The sequence below is a fragment of the Aspergillus stella-maris genome (genome assembly GCF_047715825.1).
Source record: "Aspergillus stella-maris strain CBS 113639 unplaced genomic scaffold BDV14scaffold_40, whole genome shotgun sequence".
Taxonomy (NCBI): Eukaryota; Fungi; Ascomycota; class Eurotiomycetes; order Eurotiales; family Aspergillaceae; genus Aspergillus; species Aspergillus stella-maris.
The window spans coordinates 103,828-123,845 of NW_027396834.1; the positions used below are offsets into that span (position 1 = coordinate 103,828).

Consider the following 20,018-nt stretch of genomic DNA (forward strand, 5'->3'; position numbering starts at 1 on the left):
TTAAGTATGTTGGTCCTCAATATTTACCGTAGGCATGTCTTTGTAGAGCCTTGTTTCAGGCCGGAGTGGGGAGTTGGGAGCTAAAAGCAAAACCTGGTGTTTGCTCTTGGCAGTCCTGCGGTGATGCAGCGATGACCAGCGCCAGAGATATGGAGTCTAGTCTAGAATATTCCGAGTTTGTCGAGATACTTGAAGAAGGGTCTACACTCTACACTATCAGAGTAGAAGTATCCAAATCAAGGAACGAGCCAGGCGTTGTGTTAGCAGAGGACTAGAGTTAGTAGAGGTTAGTGGACGGCGGGTGATGGGCGGGGCGGGAGAAGGCATTGAGCCTGAATCAAGAGCACGAGTTAATGACATCCTTGAGCATTAGCTGGTCTCTCTAGTGCTACTACACCACCACGCGGTTGGATCGCGCCCTCTTGCTGGACATTTCCAGGGCCCCGTACCTGTCGCCTTGCTTTTCATTCACGGGTTCTCTCCCGGATGCCAGTAGAAGAAGTAATTGTATCTAGGCAGGCTGCTGGACTTGGCTGGATCCAGTTTCTCAGCCCAGGTGGGCTGGACGCTTCAATGACGTATCAATGAGTCCTGACACTTTGCGCGAAAATAAACTGTCGCTCCTTGCGCTCTCACGTTACTTCTTTGCATCCTTCTACAACTCCTAAGGGGATACTTTTCCCTCTCCGCCTCCTACCTACTATCCTGCTCTATCATTAATCGCGCCTGCTCAAGATGACCGTCTACATAGCCTCATTGTAACTCCCCCCGCATGCTGACATTGCCTCTGTTCCACTCGCTAACGCAGATAGATTTCTTCCCTATACAGTCAGCTTTCGCCCTCCAGAGTCTGCCCAGCCCCCTCTCCAAAAGACTCTGCCTCAGAAGCCGATCCCTGATGCCGTGCCAGCCGCGCCGACCCCCGCGGTCAGCTTGTTTGAGAAGCAAAATGAGACTCCCAATGTTGGTCTTACTCCGGGCGCGACTACAGACCATGAAAGCATCTTCACTGCCGACCTAAGGAAGGCTGACAAGAACCAGTCCGAGTACCCATTCCCAACCCCGGGTAGTTCTTACAACTATGAGCACTTGTCGAGTGAAGCGCACTCCCCCGCGTGGGGTGTCAGAACCGCGCTGAACCAACCAAAGCCACAGTCTGCGTTTCTGGCCTCGCCTTCCATTCTCAGGCACCAGGAACCGAGGGATCACAAAATTCCAAATGTGGATGGGCCGTCTACGCTGCCTACAGTCCAACACTTGCGGAAACTCTCTTCTCGCTCTGGTCGGAAACCTTCATTCTCTGAAACAGAGTGGAAGATTACGACAGCAGAGCAAGGGAATGGTGGACTGCGTAACGCTGTGCGGGCAGCGTCGGAGAGCGGGCAGCTGGAAGACAAGGTGTGGGTGGGCACAATGGGCATGCCAACCGATGCCTTGACGGCGTACACAAAATCAGCCATTTCCGAGAAGCTTGAGGGAGAGTACGATTGCTTGCCTGTCGATGTTAACGACAGTGATTTTGACGGCCACTATACCCATTTCTGCAAGACGATTCTCTGGCCAGTATTCCACTACCAGATTCCCGACAACCCCAAGAGCAAAGCCTACGAGGACCATTCATGGGTCTATTATGTCAAACTTAACCAGCTTTTTGCGGATCGCATTGCAAAGAACTGGAGGCGTGGAGACACCATCTGGGTGCAAGACTACCACTTGCTGCTTGTCCCCGCTATGCTCCGAAAACTCCTTCCGGACGCTCAAATCGGGTTCTTCTTGCACGTTGCTTTCCCTTCTTCAGAAGTATTCCGATGCCTTGCACCCCGTAAAGAGCTTCTTGAGGGTATGCTGGGAGCGAACCTTGTTGGATTCCAGACGGACGAGTACTGCCGCCACTTTTTGCAGACTTGCAGTCGAATCCTCAGTGTTGAAGCGACAAATGACGGTTTGCAATTAGAAGATCGATTTGTGAATGTAACCAAGTTCCCCATCGGTATCGACCCGCTCTCCTGGGACAAGCGCCGCAAAGCAGCAGACGTCGAACAATGGGCGAAGACGATCTCCGAGCGTTATGCCGGGAAACGCCTCATTGTTGCCCGCGACAAGATCGATCAAGTGCGCGGCATCAGACAAAAGCTTCTGAGCTACGAGCTCTTTCTGAACACCCACCCAGAATGGCGCGAAAAGGTCGTATTGATCCAGGTGGCCACTAGCACAACAGAGCAGCCAGAGCTGGAAGCAATGATTTCGGATATAGTCATGCGAATCAATTCCACACACTCTACACTTGCGCATCAGCCCCTGGTCTTCCTGAAGCAAGATCTTGCTTTCCCGCAGTACCTTGCTCTGATTTCCGTGGCCGATGCCATGATGATTACCAGTCTGCGCGAGGGTATGAATCTGACGAGTCATGAGTTCGTTTACTGTCAGGATGGAAAATACGGTTCTCAAAAGTGCGGCTCGTTGATCTTATCTGAATTCACTGGCAGTGCATCGGTATTCAACAACCATGCGCTACTGGTCAACCCGTGGGATTACCACCAATGCGCGAATGCAATCCACACTGCTCTCACGCGCAGCGAAGAAGAGCGCCAGAAAGTATGGCAGCAGCTTCACCAAGCTGTCCTCCAGAACTCCACATCAAACTGGGTTCAGTCTTTTAGTGAGACTCTTAGCCGAGTCTGGCATGAACAGTCCTCCCGCGAGATCATGGCTGTTCCTCGACTTTCCATCAACAAACTCGAAGAGAAGTACCGACAGGCAAACCGACGACTGATAGTTTTGGATTATGAAGGCACACTTGCCTCTTGGGGATCACCACGAAGCATTATCGTTACTACACCCCAACGGGCCATTACAACTCTAGCGGACCTTACCGAGGACCCCAAGAACGTGGTATACGTGATGAGCGCGCGAATGCCCGAAGAGCTAGAGCGGCTCTTCCGAATGGTCTCTGGCCTAGGTCTAATTGCAGAGAACGGGTGTTTCGTCCGCGAGCCCAACTCTGAAACATGGTCAAAAATGACAAACCAGGCGCAGACTGACGCTTGGAAGACCGCAGTGAAGCAAATCCTTGAATATTACCAGCAGCGCGCCGAAGGAAGCTGGATCGAACAACGTCACTGTTCGCTCGTGTTTCATTATGAAGCGGCCGAGGACCACCCGGCAGCATGCCGTCTTGCATCAGAGTGCGCCGACCACATCAACGACGCATGCGCTAACCAGGGAGTACACGCTATCCTGGTTGACGGCGTACTGGTTGTTGAGACGACGAGCACAAACAAGGCATCTGCAGCGGAAGTCGCATGGCGAACTTGCCTCAAGCAAACAGATGGCGCCGAAAAGCCCGACTTTTTGCTTGCGATTGGCGACAGCCGTGACGATGAGCCGGTTTTCCGATGGGCGAATAAGCTGCAGGCAGCGCATGCCGTTCCTTATGCTATGACAGTTACATTGGGATCAAGAAGCACCGAAGCCCGAGCCACCTTGACACAAGGAGTTGCTGGTATGTTCCTCATTATAGTTTGGAAAGAAGCGAGCTAACCGAGTACCGTATAGGAGTTTTGACATCACTAGAGAGACTGGCAAAGACGTCGCTTGACCAAGGTGTTGCAGCGTAGACGATAGAGCCATCTTACCTAGAAGTCGATAAACATCATCATTTATGTATTTACATTTTTAGGAGTAATCGAGCGTTCAAGATTCTACCTACTCTTGCATGGTCGCTGATTAGTAGTGATCCAGAGCTCGGCAACAGATGAGCCGAGGTCTGTCGCTCCCGATAAGATCAACTTAAATAGTTCAAGAACAAACTCCCCCCCTTCCGACCAGGGTACACTCCTCGGGCGTTACAACTTCATCTACTTCCCAACCTGACTCCTACTCCAATATGGTCGTTGAACCCGCTCACGGGCCCAAATTTGAAGAGGCCATTTCCGTAAAGCCCCTCGGCCAAAATCGCTACTCCGCATTTCTCCATAATGCTTTCTGCATCGGCACAGGTATCTCCCTTCACCACGCCTCTCCCTATATACTTCCTGCTCTATCATCTACTACGTATACTAATGTAACCAATATAGTCCCCCATGGCGGCTACACTAGCACAATCCTCTACCGCCTCGCCCTAGTCCACTTCGAAACCGCTCACCCAACCCTCTACAACCGCGAACCCGCGACCCCAATCTCAATGCACCTGACCTTCCTGCGCCGCACAGCGTCAGGCCCCGCCCTGCTCCGCGTAACAGACATGAAGCTAGGCAAGCGCACAAGCTCAATACACATTGAACTCCTCCAAGCAAAGGACAAGCCCTCAGGCCAGGGTTCCGAAAAGGACATGGAGGTCAAAGTAGGCGGGTACATAACGGTCAGCCCCGAAAGCGCAGAAGTCGGCGTATCCTCCAAGACAGAATGGGAATTACACCCGGACCCTGTCCCCGGGAGCGACAAGGGAGGCGGCGTGGACCTATCCAAGCTCGGCGCGACAGGCCGTGACGAAGCATGGCAGAAGTTCGACGCGCCGTTCTCTGAGTTCCGCAGGGCGAGTACACAGGTTGAACTTTACGGGATTGACCCGTCGCGAAGGAAGCGCAAGAACGGCATCGTGGATCAGTGGGCTCGACTTAAGCCGTTGGGGGAGGTCACGAGATGGAGTAATGAGGCTGTAGTGTTTTTGACGGATATGTTCCCCATGGCGCTAGATGGGTTTGATACGATGGCTGCTGGGGCGGAGGCGGAGACGAGTGGTGGCGGGCCGACGGCGCAGTACTGGTTTCCGACTGTGACGTTGAGTATTGATCTGAAGAAGAGGTTGCCGGTGACTGGGGAGGAATGGTTGTATAGTCGGGTTGTGACGAGGGAAGTGCGCAACGGGCGAACGGATTTGGATGTCACGATCCTGGATGAGAAGGGCGAGGTTGTGGCGTTGAGCACGCAGATTGGGCTCGTGGTTAGTGCAAGTCGCAATATCGGGAAGCGCGCGAAGATTTAAATAGACAATGTACATGGTTCATGGCTCTATAGATCTAATTAAATAGTATATACATCTGAAACACCACTTGATCCTTACATACTATAATACACTCTTCACGGGAGCAGACTCTCCTAGCGTCAGCAGCCAAAATGCCATTGCATCAACCATAACCTCGCCCCCTTGCACGAGCTGCGCTCTAACCCAGACCTTCCTGCCTTGTTTTGCAAGAACCTGCACCCTAGCCTCGAGAGCCCCGGGCACCGAAACCGCCTTTTTATACCTTACGTCCAATTGCGCCGTGAACATCTTTGACCGAATGCGCGGGGGACTGGCAGCAGTAGCACCAGATGACGAAAAAGAAGAAGCGGCATCCCAATCCTCCCCCGCCTCCGGCGCATAAAGCGTAATACCCAGACTCATCGCCTCATCAATCAGCGTAGCCAAGACTCCCCCATGCGCAGTCCCAGGATGCCCGCAAACCCCCGGCTCCGCAAGCTGCAGCACCATGAGGAGATCGGCGCCAGGAACGACGATAAGATGCGGGGGAGCAGTTGGGGAGGGCCATTGCGGTGGCTGGGATGGTAGCGACGACTGCAAGCTCACAGCGCGAAAGGTGCGCACGGTCGGGATCGTGCTGGGGGAGGCGAGGGTGCCGGCAAAGAAACCGTCTTCGCCGGTGGCTGGTTTGGGGTGGCGGGAGTAGGTTGGGATTGGGACGTATCCCGAGATTTCCATTTGATTGGCCTGGTCCGTGGTCATTTCCTTTGAATTGAGTGACCTGTACCTTTGTAGATACTTCCCGTTCTAGGTCTCCTTTGTTTTTCCTTTGTTTGAGCTTGGAATGTTGAAGGCGCTCGGTGTTTTGGCCTGCGCAGGACTGAAGGAAACGAGTGGAGAAGAGGGAAGCCTCGGCTACTGCTGCTCCATCGTTACTAGTCAGCCAGACGGTGGTCCATGGTTGTATAGACTTTTCTTATCTGGCTCTGTGAAAATATCTGCAGTTGTTGGCCACCGTTGGCTAGCGCTAGCTGCATAACTAGTGATACATTAAAGTATTAGCAGAAGAGTAGCTCCGGCTCGCATGTTTACCGGATGCCGCGCCTTCCTTCCTTGAATGCTCCAAGTCCTGGAAGATTCCAAGTCCAACGCTGTTCGCCGGCCTATTTATTGCTTGTTTACCCCCTTCGTCCGCCCAGTTCTGTTCCTGTTCCTCTCCCATTAATTGTTCTTCCCCAGTTCCATACTCTTCGTTTCTGCAGGCAGAAATAATAATTCCCACCTCTTACGATTACGATCAATTATACCCAATTCCCTGCCCAAGATGGTCTACTCTGCGCTTCTGCTCTCTCTCGGCCTGGTCGCGTCCACTGTCGCCCAGTCCAACTACACTTTCCCCTCTGGTTTTGATCTCAACCAGGTTGATACCTCTGAGCGCTGTATGTCCTGCCTGCCACTTCAATCTCGGATTGCAGCTAACAATCTCTAGCCAGCTGGTGCCTTGCGCAGCGCAACAACTGCCCCAAGATTTGTGGTGGCTCTGCCAGCGCGAACCGCTGTGACTCGGTAGGTACCAGACAATCGCAAAGTTTCTATCTTTCGCTAATTGTGTAGACCACTCTTGATTTCACCTGCACCTGCTCCAATGGCACCGACGCCGACGTTTCGCCCTACCAGGGCACCATCCCCTTCTACGTCTGCCAGGAGGAGTACAAGCAGTGCATTGAGCAATCCAGCACTCAGGACGGTGACCAGGTTTGCACCGACGGCCTGGACACTTGTGGTACCATGAACGCCTCTGCTACCACCACCACTTCGTCCACTTCGTCTTCCATTACTCCCACTTCCACCGAGACGAGCACCTCGACTAGCGATGACAGCGATGAGCCCACCACCACCGACTCTGCCGATGAAGAGACCCCGACTGACGGCGCTATGCAGCTGATGCAGAATTATGGATTGGCTGGATTTGCGACCGTGGTTGTCGTTGCGTTCTCGCTGCTGTAGATAGTGTAAAGTGATAGCTGGAGTTGTGCCGCTAGAAGCTGGCCTTAGGGGGTGAAACTTGGGGGATTGGACACGATGATAATGAGCGTATAATAATACTTATTGAACAGTGATAATGTCCAGAACACAGCTTATTCGTCAGTAGCAGATATAGTTGAAGTAGTGTAGATCGATTGCCGCCCGAGCTGGCTCACCCGCTCACTGCAGAAACGCCAAGAAATGATCCCACAGAAATTTCTCCACCGCCAAAATCAATTCATCTCAACTGAGCCCGACTTTTGACTTCGACTTCCTCACTACCTCCCCCCATCACCCGCCATGCCCGCCCCTTCAACCACCCTCCTGATCGAGGGCTCTTTCTCCGAGCTCGCCGAGGAGTTCGCTGTCTACATTGACGCCCTCAACAAGCCCGATGACACCACCGTCCAGACCGAGCTCGCCCCGCTGCTGCAGCCCCTCCGCGAGCAGGAACAGAATGATACCCAGATCGATCAGAGCAAGCGGGATGAGGTCCTGAAGAAGCTGGTTTCGGCCGCTACAGTCCTCAACACTGCCTCGGAGAAGGGTGCGTTGGAACATTTGAAGAACCTGAAAACGTGTATTGACTTGGGATAGAAATCACACCCGCCTACAACCTCCTGATCCACCTCGTCCAGCAGGCCTCCGACCCTGACATGTTCCTTTCCCGCATCTGCTCATATCTCGCCAAACCCATTACCTCCTCTCCTCAGTTCGGCGCCTCCCTGTCCATCTCCATCCTGTCCACCATCTTCAACACACTCGCTCCCTCCGATTCGAGCAGATACCATGTCCTTTTGGCCGTTGTCGCCGTCATCCGCCAGGCTGGCTCCGGTGCCACTTTCGACGCCCTTAAGCCCCAGCTGAACGCCCAGCTTCCCAACTGGCGCTCCGCCTGGGAACTCGACGATGAGGAGGCCCGCCGTCTGCACTTGGCCATCGCCGATGCCGCCCAGGCCGCCGGTGACCTCGACTGGGCCCAGACCCACGTTGTCGAAGCCCTCCAGACCATCCCCCCGGCTGAGGCTTCCTCCCAAGCCGCCCGAGACCTTGCCGTCCGCGCCCTGACCTCGGCTCTCACCCACCCGGCCGTCTTCGACTTCACTCCTTTGACCGCCGCCGACGCCGTCCAGGCCCTTCGCTCCAGCGACGCTCCCCTCTTCGAACTCCTTGAGATCTTCACCGCCGACACCCTCGACGCCTATGAGGACTTCATCGCCACCACTCCCGTTGCCAACATCCTCCCCGACAACGCCCTCACCCCGCACGCCGAAGCCCTCCAGACCAAGATCCGCCTGCTCACACTGGCCTCGCTCGCCGCTGCCGCTACAACTATAACGGGCCCCTCCGCGCGCTCCCTTTCATACGAGACTATCGCCTCATCCCTCCGCGTTCCCACAGAGGAAGTCGAGAAGTGGGTTATCGATACCATCCGCGCCGGCCTCGTCGAGGGCAAGCTCTCGCAGCTCAAGTCGGAATTCCTCGTCCACCGCGCTACCTACCGCGTCTTTGGCGAGAAGCAATGGGCCGAGGTCCAGGGTCGCCTTATGGTCTGGCGACGGAGCCTCGAGAATGTCCTTGGTGTTATTCGTTCTGAGCGGGAGAGGTTCGTCCGTGAGGCTGCTGCTCAACAGGCGGCTGCTGCTGCGGATGCGGAGAAGGCTGAGAAGGGCAACAAGGGCCCTGAGCGCCGACGTGCGCCTCAGGAGGTTGCTGCTGCGGAGTAAGGAGACCAAAATCATGAGATAAAATGTAATGACTATTCGAGTTATTGGGTTTAGAATAAACGTTTTCACAAGTTCAAGTTCAATATGTCCAGATCTACCATACCAAAATTTTACATCTTCTAGCTAGTATAAATACCATAAACAGGACAACATCTACCCCACAACATATACTGTAGAAAGAAAACTTAAGCCTTCTGCACCCCCCTCTTCTCAAAGCCGGCCTGAATGCGCTCGTACACCACCTCGACCGTCCCCGTAGCCGTAACACTAATGACCTTATCCTGCTTCTCAAACTCCGTAACAACAGGCATACTCGTCTCCACAAACGTCCTAAACCTCTTCCTAATAGACGCCGCATTATCATCATCCCGCCCACTCGTCTCCCCCCTCTTCAAAAGCCTCGTCTCCATGACTTCCTCCGGACAATCCAAGAACAGCGTAAACTCACTCGGACAAACCGTGCTCTCAAAGAACACAGCCTGGTCCAATTTACGCGGGAACCCATCGATCAAGAAGCGGGCTTTCTTGCCACCGCTTGTCGAGCCGGGGTTCTTGCTCAGTGTGTCGGCCATCGCGTTGGATAAGAGAGCGACTGTGATCTCCATCGGCACGATCTTGCCCTCCGTAATGTAGTTCTTGATCAACTGCCCGTATTCGGACCCCTCGCGAATTTGTTCGGCGCGGAGGAGATCGCCGGCGGATAAGTGGGTGAAGCCGTAGTCGCGAACGAGGTTGGAGGACTGGGTGCCCTTTCCGGAGCCGGGGCCGCCGAGGAGGAAGACGACTGTTACTTCCTGGGGAGAGAAGCGAGGAGACGACATGTTGATTGGATATGGATTTTTTTTTCTTCGGTAGAAATAAGAATGAATGAATGAATTGGCTGTTTTGGTGGAATTGAAGTGAAGGTGTGGAAACGAGGTGTGGCGGGGTCAAATCATCCCACTAAGTAGGTAGGTGCTCAATCAGTTACCGCTGGCTAGACCGTGCAGACTGGCGTTCAGCGGCGCGGGACTTGGCAAGGAGGACGTAAGAGGCTGTCCCGATCGCAATGATCGATAGGAACGGGAGGATCTTGAAGTTGGAGCGGCTGTACTGCGTTGCTGAGTGAGGAGGAGGATTGGGAGGGGGAGGACGAGAAGAAGACGAATAGGGGCGGTGGATCGACATGAGGATTGCGTGGGCAGAGGAGAGTGTGAGTTGAAACTGAGTGAGTGAAGCTGCTGCTGCTGCTGCAACTGGCCGAGCAGAAGCCACCGGGTGAGTGCGTGCTATTGGGGTCCGGAGGTGTGGCTGGTGCGGGTTGTATTTGCGTTACGCCGTTACCGTACAGATCTATATTCTCTCTTTGAGTTCTCTCTACCTACAAACGGGGAGTCATACTCTTCCAACACATCATCTTGTATCTTTACTACAGTCTACATCTTCTGCAACTCCCCTCATCAGGTATCTACTTCCTGAAATCACCAACATGAACTTCCCACCTGAAATACGCAACCAGATCTACGGATACCTCTTCCTCCCCCAACGAGTCGAAATGAAACGCATCAAAGCCTCAACCACAACCACCAAGCCCACAAAAGACAAGAACAAGTCCAAAACCATCAAGCACGACTACCACCGTCTCGTCTCCAGACTCCTCGCCCCGCGAGACCTCAAAACGCAGATCCTCCTCGGCCCAGCAAGAGACAGAAAGACCCAAACCCAGCTCAACCTCCCCTTCGTCTGCAAGCAATCTTACAATGACACGCTCTGCCTTCTATACGCTTGCACACAGTTTAAATTTACATCTCCGAAATGCGTCTCTCGTTTTCTGTGGAAGACGCCTGTTCCGGCTCTAGCGGCAGTAAATCACATCGAGCTCGTGCACACAATGTACAACGAGCCAACTCTCACCAAGTTCCGCGACATCAAGCTCCGCGCAGACAAAGGATGGTACGAGCTTTGCGAGCGGATAAGCCTCACCCTCAAAGCCCTGGAAGTCGTACACGTCAATATGGCTATCCACAGCGGGCCGATCGAGCTTGAAGTTGGTGAATCGTGGTCTCAGCCTATTCTTGCGTTGGGGAGAGGAAAAGTTAATGGTGGGACTGGGGGTGCGTTGCGGTTTGTGAGGGTGATATTGAGGTCTGATCGGGTTGAGGCGCAGAAGTTGTTTGATGTTGGGAAAGAACTGGAGAGGGAGCTGATGAACCCGGTTGCAATGCAGATACGGGAAGACGAGAGGCTTGCCAGGGAGATGCAGGGCTTGCAGAAGGCTCGGGAGGGTTTGAGATTGACCTTTGAGTAAATGGAGGGCGTTGGGATTTCTCTGGTATCTCTGCAGTTTCTCTGCCGGTAATGGGAAAGTATATGGAGTTACGTGATGGTTTATTCTTTTGAAACGCGATAGGAATGAGTTATGACTGATGAAATTCTATTAGCAAATAGTATGTGCGTTAAATCATATACAGGAAGGTTAAGCCTGTCAAGGTACTCTATGTAGACGCCATGTGCTGACGCTCGGCCTCTTCGGAGGGGACTTCGTAGTAAGAAGACGTGCGGCGTCGTCGGAGGCAGTAGTAGATGCCGGCCAGGGCACCACCTATCGATCCAGCAAGCAGAAGGAAAATCAAGAAACCTCCAACACCGCGCACCATCTCAAAAGCCTTTTCCAGCGCTTTAGCAGCCTCCTCCGGGCTGATTTGGGACCCCTCCATGACCATGCCGCTCATGTCCATATCGGAATGGTCTTCCTCACCCACGTCAGCGGGCTCCTCCTTTGTCGAGTACGTAATTGATGGGTCGTCTGCAACAGGCTGCTCCTGACCCTGGAAGCCGGAGAGTTTCCAGTTGTTAGGCGTTTCCGTGCGGTGGACATCTGACTTTCCGAGGTGGTTGCCGTCCTTGTCCAGCGCCTCCGCAGACACCCAGTCCAAGTATCCGTCGGCAATATACATTGTCTCGAAATCGGTCTTGGTTGTCTCGCCGATAGGCACCGCGACACCGTCCTCGGCGGACCGTGCAAAGAATCGCCAGGTGGCAATGTCCGTAGCCCCGTTCCAGCTGACGTGGATAATAGTAGTCATGTCACTCTCGTCAGTGCCGTACACGGACGAAACAACATCTGGCGGGGTGTTTGGCCGCCCGATAAACGGGTGCTTCCATGAGCGATAGGAGGACAGACGCGTGGAGACAAACTTGGCTTCCATAAGGAGATGACCGTCTGGGTCATGTTCACTCTGATAACCGCGCTCACTCCAGCCGACAAAGGTGTTGCCGTTGGGGAGGGTCTGCACGTTACCGCGCAACCGAGTCAAGCCGCCATCAGGTCGGTTGATGCGCTTGATCACTTTTGCGGTCATTGGAGAAGCGGCGCTGTCAATTTCCACGTAAAGTGCGGAAGAGACATCCTCCTCTGCTTCCAACTCATCCGATGCATTGTTCAAAAAAGAAATAACGTGGTGGGTTCCGTTGGATTCAATAAACTGTGCATGATGTTGCTTCGAGAAGGTAAAGTCCAGGTCAAAGTCCGAATACTTTCCACCAAGTCTCCAGGCAATTTCACCCTCACTGGTGATGTAGTAGATGGTGTTGGCGAAGCGAGCTGACAGGAGATAGTCGCCTACCGAGTTCTTATCGACAGAGTTGACGTGAATATAGTCCCAGCCTGGTCGGTTGGCAGGATACGAATTCTGGTACACCTTCACCGACTCGTCGACAAACACGTTGTTGAAGGAGCTCCACTCGAATAGAACCTCTCCAGTCACAGTATCCAACTCAAGAATTCCTCCGGCAATGATCCAGCTGAAATCATTGGGTCTGTCGAGAGCGGACAGATCTGTGTACTCGGAGTGGTACAAGCAAGCAAGGGCTGTCTTGCCCCCTTCGAGAACTTTGTATTCGTGCATGTTGAACGCACTCAGGTCATTGACAACACCAGTTTTGTACTTTTGCTCGTAATGTTGATCCAAGACATAACCATAACCCTTGTCCGTGCCGTCATCCGCGTACTGATGCTGCAGAATAAACGAAATGTACGGCTCGCCATCAATGTCAATCTCTCTAAAATCAAAAGCATTTCGGTTGTCGAACTGGGGAGCACCAGCCCAGACAAGAACCTACGGTTGTCAGCTAAACCCAATAACTCGAATCGGGGTCCAAACATACACCATCACCGTCGTAGATGGTCGGCCCTACTTGGTAGGGGATCCACTGCTTGGTGGGAACCTCGGGCTCAATGATCCCGTATGGCGCAACAAACCAGTACCCGGGGGCTACGGCCTCTCGGTCATGATAGGAAATATCGAATTTCAGTGCTCGTACTTTGGGGAGCTAGTAGAAATTTTAGCAAAGAGGCCGAATCAGCCACATTTGAAAGGCAACCACAAGCATACCGTGACGAAGGACATCAAGTCATCATCGTCTCCAGCATCCGCGAAAACGCGGCCAAAAGCAAGAGATAGTAGGAGCGACGAGAACAGCATATTGAATGAGTGGCTAGGAAGATTCTTCCCAAGTAAGTTGAAATATAGACACGAAGAAAAAGTACCCGCTCAAGACAGCCAAATCATAGAAACGGCGCTCTGTATAGCACCAGCCTCGATAACGGAGGCGAACAAGGACAGAACAAACACCCAGCGATGAAGCCGAATTATTAAGAGAACAATGTGTTGTCAGAAACGAAAGAAAAGCAAAGACAAGAAAGGAGAAACGGCAAACAAGTCCGAGTTCGCAAGCCAACTCCGTAACTGTTGCAGCCAGGCAATCTCCGCAAAAAAATGGCCAGTGACAACGCAAGCGCTGATATGGATGCTGACGATCGAATGGGGCGGACTGTCTTGGCAGCATCCTGGGTGGAGCTGACAAGTCCAATTTTGACATCCTCAGTCGTAGGGCAAAGTCTAGAAAATTGCGGTTATTGGTGTTATCCGGTGGCGGCCGGCTGCCTCAGACGCGCAATCCCCAAGCTTAGCCTCGCGATTGCTACTGGGTTGGGGCCATTTACAACATCTTTCTCGCTGCCGCATAGGCACGAAAGATAGGAAGTCATATTATTGACAGAGGATCAAGCGGTATAGTCTGATAAACTCTTCTGTGCGCTTGGCTTGTCGATCGACCCAGAGTTTTCAACTCCTGAAACCGAGAGTTCTCGTATAGACTAAGGTCGTGGGTCGAGATTCGTATGCAACATTGAAGCGCCTGTGATGTTGAAGAAGGCCTCGTGGACATGTCCACAATATACGAAGCGAACCGTGCCGCCTGGGGCGTTATCGTTGGTCGGCAAATGACCGCCCTACAGTTAATGAACTAACGAAGTTCAGCCCATGGATCAGGGGTAGTTGAATCAATCAGGATTGTAGCAATTCAATTGATTATTGCTTGGCATGACTCGACACTCTGTCTTGAAGCCGACTGCTGGCAAAGTCGAAATAGGCATCTGGCCTGCCGACCCGTCTCGTTATGCATGCTGCACTCAATGCGATCCAGACCCAACTCCGAGACAAATTGTGGAGGGGCAGGGTCGGTAACCCGGGGTTGCATGAACGTCGTTTTGCATTTTCCTGATCATCGTGCAATCAAACATCCAGCTGTTTCAGAAGCGGGAGCCGAAGTTCAGGGGAAGAGGATAGGGATGGCGGGATGGCCAGGAAGGAGCTGAGGAAGGTTGACTGGCCACGTGATGGACAACCTTCTTTCACAATGTCAACTGCCAGAGTTCTTCAGTCTTAGAGCGACGTGATATTTAAGTCTTGACATGAAGATCTCAAGATTGCGACATCACAGCCCTACATGACGAACCGATCCACCCCACGAGCATATCGCATTCAAGCTCATCCTAGGCACTAGGAATTCGATTCGATCTGTTGGTAGACAAACTGCCATTCGCTGTGTTTTATTTCTCATAGTTAATCTCATCTTAAACACCTGCGTCCCACTCATTATCGAAAAACCATTGACTAAATCTAATTCTTGGCAAAACTTTGCGACCGTGCGAACTGCTCACTGCGAACTACAGAGCATAGCTAGCGACAGGCGGCTCCTTCAGGGGCTTCGGGGCATACGCGAGACTCTCTGCAACAGCAACCAAGATAAGTCCTTCTGATCCTAAAAGATCATCTGGGCCAAGCTGCGGCGCAAGCACATCTGCACACACTTCCTTTGTGTCAATTCGCGAAACATTCCCAGGGCCTCCATGACGAAGTGCATCCGCGGCTAAAGCCCAGGTCAGAGGATTGTACAGCATCCCTTCGTGCGTGTAAAGACCGCCAGCAGGCTGATTAGCGCAAACAGTCTGCGCATGATTGTTGGATACGCCAACTTTCCCATTATCGTCGAGTATCGCCGAAGCATTCGGACCACTCTGGGGCTGCACAATCTCGTCAAAGGTAGAGTAGACTGTGGTTGTTGGCACATACGCAGAGCCTCCTCCATCCGCTCTCAAGGCCTCGATGAAATCCGTCTCGTACCTCTGCTGGAAAAAGGCAGGCGGGCAGAAGATTCCGGTGAGCAGTGGGCAAATCGCATCCGCAAGAACTGTACCATGATAATCAGGGCTGATGGCGATGTAGTTGTACACCACATCCCTTGTCGATGGCCAATACTTGAACGACCATTGTGTGTTGAGATTGCCTTGTGACCAAGCAATAATAGCAACATTAGACTCGCTCACAGCAGAGATATAGTTGGTTGCATAGGCGATGTATTCCGAAGTCACTGCAACATCTTCTGAGGAAGTACTTGGGATATTTACCCAGACCACATCCGCCTCAGGAACAACCTCCGCCAATCTGCCGAAGCTGAAATAATATGTCAAACCTGCTGGAACTGCAGTTCCCAGCACTAGTATCACCGGCTTCTTCCTGTTCTTGCCGTACTGGAAAGACTCTGGGATATATATGGCTGCTCGGAGGTCGTCTTCCTCAACCGAATACGGTGCGTCCTCCTTCGACTTGGGATATATAGAGGACCCAGCAGGGGTATTCTAATTATCGACGCTGTTCAATTCGAAATCGGCGTATCCGTTCAGGAGGTTCAGAATGTCCGCGGGTATGGCTTCCAACTTCGCGAGGCCGACAGCCATGTCGAGTGGGTTGGTCTTTCCAGCTTTCGCATCCTGAACTGTGTTCCACGCATCTTCCACACATTGGTCCTGGCCGGGTTTTCCTGTCGTGATATCAATCGACAACAGCGCAGCAATGCCGGACAATAGGCCGTGGTCAACTGACGGATGCTCCGTTACCAGAGGGTCATTCGCAGCTTGCGCTAATATCGAAACAAGGTCCCTGTTTCCATTTTGGGCTGATATTGCCGCGGCTGAAACGGCTGAAATGACGAAAGCGTGCGCCAAAACTGCTCTGAATCCTGCAGTGGCCCTCAGCATGAAGCCGGCAACGTGGTACTGTAGACCAGGAATTGGCCCGGGCATGGGAAGCCCGGACATTATAACCATTGTGCGCAGCGTCGAAAAATCAGGATTCTGCATGGAGCATCCAAATTTAAGATCTACAAATAGTCCTTGTGGGCATCAAAATTTGGTACGCCAGCCAGCATTAACCAATCAGCATGACTAGCTACATTTTAAACCAGGAAACACTGTTTGAAATCAGGAACCTGGCCCTTAAGGTCACTTTCAATTCTGGAGCACTGACGACACTCTTCTGCCTCGTGGGAGCGCCTTCTGAGTACCGCATGTATTTTCCGAACTGAGCTACTTCATCAGCAATACTACAAGTCTTCATTGTCTATGCAGCGAGGGACGGTCAGCGACAACCCCGCACGCTTTGCTGTTCTCTTCAAGTCACGGACTCACGATCGACAAATGGTACAGTAAACGGGGTTTTAGCGTAATATTCCTGTCATGATCATCACGGGGAAGGGAAACTGCAAGTAGAATGCGGGGATATGTTCGATCACGTCTTCTGATTCGAAGCTACTCTGTATAAGGCCCAGGTTGGTCGGACAAACTACCAAGGAATGATGGCCCGGGCTGGGGTCGCCCTCGGTTTCCTGCCCGAGCTCTGGAAGCGCGATAGAGCATGTTCCAAACTTTGAACAATTTACACTGAGGACATAAATCTATATGTTGGTACAGTAATCGACAGCGGCACACTAATCAAGACCAAAAAGCGAAGTGATCATTCAAGCTTCAGCCGGCCAGTTAGCTATCTACTCATCTGGTTGCGTCTTCTCCAACGTTCCCAGATTATGCGCGACTCGATGTCCATGTTGGTCGTTGAAGATTACCTGAAAGATTAGCTTAACGGTTCTATGCATACAACAGACCTGCTGCTGACAGGCGAGTAGGCAGTCTCATACCTTAGGAGGGTTCTTGACATCTTCCTTCTCCGCGTCTGCTTCGCTGGTAACGATCCTTTCGACCTGGTGGTACGGGCTTTAGTATGGAAAGGCCAGGTCTACTTCAATGTATAAGGTAGGTAGGATAGGTATACCTCTCCCTGATGGGAGCCCCCACGCATTCTGAAGACGTAGTCTCCCTCTTTGATTTCTTGACTATTCTTGTCTTGGACTTTTGATGTTGATATCTTGGTTTGATCCTCTAATGGCTAATGAATAGCTACTGGTGGATGTTGTAGAACTGATGGTTGAGTTCACTGTATTAGCAGCCACAGGTCGAGAGTGATGTCACTTGGCCGTCACAGCAATACATCCCATACTTGGCCAATGTCTCCCTTCCATCGCTATGGCGGTTTTTGGTTACCAATGACTGATGACTAGTCTTTGAATCGACGGTGCGAAGCTTCCGAGTACAAAGGGAGTTGTGGATAGGAAAGTGCGGATGTTTGGTAGGTATACTACCTTACCTGTCAATGGAAGTTGATAGGTTGTCATATAACCTCGATTTGTTAAGGTATCTAGTATGGAGAAATCTACTAGTATGAGTCTGTTTCAGTCCGGTAAGCCTATTGGTTTCTACTAGTACCTACAGTTACTAGGCCATGCACACGCGGAGTCTTGAGCAGGAGCGAAGACGGTATCAACTTCCACTCTACCATCAACTATTCTTCTTGAACAACGTCGAACCACTACCGCAAGCATTAATCAATGTCATTACCAATATCACTTGATGAGAACTTTTCCGACAGCATCTAGATTTTTACGTATGCGTTGCCCAGGACTACCTACAGCCATCAACGCCACCAGGCCATTCAGAAACATCTTTAGCAGCTCGCAGCAAGCACACCGCTGAGTGTTTCTTTCCACCTTACTTGAAAACCTGACTGGAGTGACTTTAAGCCGGGCCCGGGCTTCCGACGAATTCGATCTGATCATGGAAGCTGCATGCTCGACGATATGACTTAGGTACGTGTGTAGCTTAGTTACTTGTGACTTATACGATCAAGGTCCTATGAGCAATGGACCGCCCAGTGTTGTACGTATAATGTTCACTCTCTACTGTCTGATAGCATAGCAAGCTAAACCCCAGATCAGACTTGTGATGAGGTCCCTGTGAGAGCCCAACCCTCGCCTTTCAAGGCAGTCTCATCACTGAGTTGCCCTGCTGGAGTACTACAAGTCCTTCGCAAGAAATAACAAAAGTGCGTCCGCCGTTGCCGCGCTGCCATCCATCGCTTTGGTTCCTATGCAACGGGATGCGCAGCCGGCGCGGCATTGATAGGAGCACATTCGATTATCCTTGGTATACTTCTAAGTGCCTGTTCGTGGCGTCTACGAAGGCCCCTGCTCTCGGAAACCATTGGCAACGATCTCGCAGATGTTCTCTAAAACACCTTTCCGGTGCTGGGCCAGGTATATGCAACGCAGGACCATTTAGCGGGCTATTTTGGGAAACGCAGATTGCCTCGGGTCAGTGAGCCTGCAGCAGCATCTTTCGGCGTCGCTCTGATGGATGGATAGCTGTTGGCACGGAAGATAAAGCCGAGTGACCAAGCGCCATGGCTGTTGCTGGATCTCAAACCTTCTGCCATGCCCGCGGCTTTCATCCGTATAAACGAGAAGCCACGAAGTATAAGGGTTACACTAACAGGACCGTATTCCTTTCTCATTTATATGGTTGCGCTTGGATGACTACGAGGCTGAGAAAGAATAATGCGCGATCTACTAGATGGAAATGCCTTCTTGTGTTTGTGCCACGATTAAAGAGTATCCTGGCCGAAACTGAAGCGGGGAGTAGCAGTCAATACTACTCCTACACCCTCGCACAGCAGAGTTGGAGTCCCGAGAATACTCTGCATGAGATCAGCATGCTGTTAAAGACATAAGAGGAATGTCTGAGGCTACTGGAACGCATGGAAACTTTCGACACATGGGCTCGACATCTCCAACAGATTGGCGAACTCGATCTTGATTTGACGGCAAGAAGATCATACACTGTGAGAGGGGCGTGCAACTCGGCGCAAAGCGGGCTCCGCGTCCGGATGCTACAGTGAGTCTTGAGAGTTGATGGCTGGTCAGGAAGTCGCGTGGTTATATTGCAAGCGACGCGCGCCAAGGGGTGTGGAATGAAGGGTGAGGGGTAGGTAAGCGCTCTGGTGCAGGGTGCAGAGTGCAGGAGAGGATGGTAGCCACAGGGAGGCATGGCGTTGATAAAGTGGTTGAGTTGTGGTGATAGGAATCAAAGGTCTGGGCGTGGTCGGCCGGGTGTAACAGTTCCCGCTATTGTGATTAGGCCGACTACCACCGTTGCACCCGCCACCGTCACATATGTACTCTCCCATTAATCTAGTAGTAAGAGTAATCTAGTATGGGCCTGTTGACAGCATTCACTGGTAAGCTCCAGGAATAATCCCAGACACCTGACCACTATTGTGAGAGGATGAGGAACCATGCTCGCTCTATCCTCCCGAGTCACCCCAAGAAAGCCAAGTTCTATTAAAGGAGCCGTTGGCTGATTGGGCCCCAGGCTGACTCGCCAGATCGGCGGAAACCACAATACGGAACACACCGCAAACCGTAATTCTGTCCCTTCGCCGTCGAACAGAGTGCGCTCCGTGAAACTTTGATGTAAATCTCAGTAATTATCAATGCAACTCTGATGGTCCATCAGGAAAAGGCCCACTGCCGCGTGATTGCATTGTGAGGCTCGAGTTTCGCTGGAAGGAGTGCGATGGCGAGGATTTAGGCCCAGTGGTGAATTTGGGGAAATTGGAGAATCCTGGTGGCAACTGGCAACTGAACAGACTGCAAGTTGAGTCCGTGATAAGCTCCTACCTCGAAAACAGTGAAGCAAGCTGCATGGTTATTATTCAGTTCCAGTGGTGAGGTCGCAGCGCAACAGTCTCCACCAATCCATTCTTGCGCTCGGTATTTACCGTACCTGACCGATATCGCTCCCAGATTCACCA

The 20,018-nt window shown here is 52.1% G+C and overlaps 10 protein-coding genes across 10 annotated transcripts; 4 read left to right on the forward strand and 6 right to left on the reverse strand.

Annotated features, from left to right (window-relative positions):
* Window positions 1–735: 735 nt before the first annotated feature.
* Window positions 736–4,984, forward strand: BDV14DRAFT_190833 (glycosyltransferase family 20-domain-containing protein; the record flags this gene model as incomplete). The annotated part of the gene is made up of 4 exons (XM_073771393.1): window positions 736–758; window positions 813–3,502; window positions 3,924–3,998; window positions 4,077–4,984. The coding sequence occupies 4 exons, from the start codon at window positions 736–738 to the stop codon at window positions 4,982–4,984; spliced, it is 3,696 nt and encodes a 1,231-aa protein (XP_073626500.1).
* Window positions 4,985–5,052: 68 nt separating this feature from the next.
* On the reverse strand, window positions 5,053–5,995 carry BDV14DRAFT_176367 (PaaI family thioesterase). Its single transcript, XM_073769231.1, has one exon. The coding sequence runs from the start codon at window positions 5,723–5,725 to the stop codon at window positions 5,066–5,068; it is 660 nt and encodes a 219-aa protein (XP_073626501.1). The 5' UTR covers window positions 5,726–5,995; the 3' UTR covers window positions 5,053–5,065.
* Window positions 5,996–6,069: 74 nt separating this feature from the next.
* Window positions 6,070–7,098, forward strand: BDV14DRAFT_176370 (uncharacterized protein). The gene is made up of 3 exons (XM_073769232.1): window positions 6,070–6,402; window positions 6,453–6,529; window positions 6,578–7,098. The coding sequence occupies exons 1-3, from the start codon at window positions 6,288–6,290 to the stop codon at window positions 6,968–6,970; spliced, it is 585 nt and encodes a 194-aa protein (XP_073626502.1). The 5' UTR covers window positions 6,070–6,287; the 3' UTR covers window positions 6,971–7,098.
* A 148-nt stretch (window positions 7,099–7,246) lies between these two features.
* On the forward strand, window positions 7,247–8,794 carry BDV14DRAFT_176371 (PCI domain protein). The gene is made up of 2 exons (XM_073769233.1): window positions 7,247–7,535; window positions 7,586–8,794. Exons 1-2 carry the CDS (start codon window positions 7,289–7,291, stop codon window positions 8,713–8,715), a joined length of 1,377 nt encoding a protein of 458 aa, XP_073626503.1. The 5' UTR covers window positions 7,247–7,288; the 3' UTR covers window positions 8,716–8,794.
* ura6 (uridylate kinase ura6) lies at window positions 8,795–9,927 on the reverse strand. The gene has a single exon (XM_073769234.1). The coding sequence runs from the start codon at window positions 9,534–9,536 to the stop codon at window positions 8,901–8,903; it is 636 nt and encodes a 211-aa protein (XP_073626504.1). The 5' UTR covers window positions 9,537–9,927; the 3' UTR covers window positions 8,795–8,900.
* Window positions 9,539–9,927, reverse strand: BDV14DRAFT_176373 (uncharacterized protein). The gene has a single exon (XM_073769235.1). The coding sequence runs from the start codon at window positions 9,880–9,882 to the stop codon at window positions 9,682–9,684; it is 201 nt and encodes a 66-aa protein (XP_073626505.1). The 5' UTR covers window positions 9,883–9,927; the 3' UTR covers window positions 9,539–9,681.
* Window positions 9,928–10,183: 256 nt separating this feature from the next.
* Window positions 10,184–11,002, forward strand: BDV14DRAFT_201730 (uncharacterized protein; the record flags this gene model as incomplete). Its single annotated transcript, XM_073773831.1, has 1 exon — window positions 10,184–11,002. The coding sequence occupies one exon, from the start codon at window positions 10,184–10,186 to the stop codon at window positions 11,000–11,002; it is 819 nt and encodes a 272-aa protein (XP_073626506.1).
* Window positions 11,003–11,111: 109 nt separating this feature from the next.
* BDV14DRAFT_176374 (uncharacterized protein) lies at window positions 11,112–13,391 on the reverse strand. The gene is made up of 3 exons (XM_073769236.1): window positions 13,089–13,391; window positions 12,862–13,026; window positions 11,112–12,812 (listed from the first exon to the last, which is right to left on the reverse strand). The coding sequence occupies exons 1-3, from the start codon at window positions 13,176–13,178 to the stop codon at window positions 11,190–11,192; spliced, it is 1,878 nt and encodes a 625-aa protein (XP_073626507.1). The 5' UTR covers window positions 13,179–13,391; the 3' UTR covers window positions 11,112–11,189.
* Window positions 13,392–14,412: 1,021 nt separating this feature from the next.
* Window positions 14,413–16,144, reverse strand: BDV14DRAFT_209879 (putative lipase; the record flags this gene model as incomplete). The annotated part of the gene is made up of 3 exons (XM_073775761.1): window positions 14,413–15,676; window positions 15,770–15,977; window positions 16,095–16,144. 3 exons carry the CDS (start codon window positions 16,142–16,144, stop codon window positions 14,705–14,707), a joined length of 1,230 nt encoding a protein of 409 aa, XP_073626508.1. The 3' UTR covers window positions 14,413–14,704.
* A 716-nt stretch (window positions 16,145–16,860) lies between these two features.
* On the reverse strand, window positions 16,861–17,171 carry BDV14DRAFT_201733 (DUF2945 domain-containing protein; the record flags this gene model as incomplete). Its single annotated transcript, XM_073773832.1, has 3 exons — window positions 16,861–16,938; window positions 17,011–17,073; window positions 17,145–17,171. 3 exons carry the CDS (start codon window positions 17,169–17,171, stop codon window positions 16,861–16,863), a joined length of 168 nt encoding a protein of 55 aa, XP_073626509.1.
* Window positions 17,172–20,018: the final 2,847 nt, after the last annotated feature.

What these genes read in the sequence shown, in the direction of transcription:
- BDV14DRAFT_176367 (XM_073769231.1), bottom strand. Translation starts at nt 5,725, where the DNA reads ATGACCACGGACCAGGCCAATCAAATGGAAATCTCGGGATACGTCCCA.
- BDV14DRAFT_176370 (XM_073769232.1), top strand. Translation starts at nt 6,288, where the DNA reads ATGGTCTACTCTGCGCTTCTGCTCTCTCTCGGCCTGGTCGCGTCCACT. An exon ending in GGTTGATACCTCTGAGCGCT is followed by an intron (nt 6,403 to 6,452) that starts GTATGTCCTGCC and finishes AACAATCTCTAG; the next exon opens with CCAGCTGGTGCCTTGCGCAG. An exon ending in GCGCGAACCGCTGTGACTCG is followed by an intron (nt 6,530 to 6,577) that starts GTAGGTACCAGA and finishes CTAATTGTGTAG; the next exon opens with ACCACTCTTGATTTCACCTG.
- BDV14DRAFT_176371 (XM_073769233.1), top strand. Translation starts at nt 7,289, where the DNA reads ATGCCCGCCCCTTCAACCACCCTCCTGATCGAGGGCTCTTTCTCCGAG. An exon ending in CAACACTGCCTCGGAGAAGG is followed by an intron (nt 7,536 to 7,585) that starts GTGCGTTGGAAC and finishes GACTTGGGATAG; the next exon opens with AAATCACACCCGCCTACAAC.
- ura6 (XM_073769234.1), bottom strand. Translation starts at nt 9,536, where the DNA reads ATGTCGTCTCCTCGCTTCTCTCCCCAGGAAGTAACAGTCGTCTTCCTC.
- BDV14DRAFT_176373 (XM_073769235.1), bottom strand. Translation starts at nt 9,882, where the DNA reads ATGTCGATCCACCGCCCCTATTCGTCTTCTTCTCGTCCTCCCCCTCCC.
- BDV14DRAFT_176374 (XM_073769236.1), bottom strand. Translation starts at nt 13,178, where the DNA reads ATGCTGTTCTCGTCGCTCCTACTATCTCTTGCTTTTGGCCGCGTTTTC. An exon ending in ACTTGATGTCCTTCGTCACG is followed by an intron (nt 13,027 to 13,088) that starts GTATGCTTGTGG and finishes AATTTCTACTAG; the next exon opens with CTCCCCAAAGTACGAGCACT. An exon ending in CCATCTACGACGGTGATGGT is followed by an intron (nt 12,813 to 12,861) that starts GTATGTTTGGAC and finishes TGACAACCGTAG; the next exon opens with GTTCTTGTCTGGGCTGGTGC.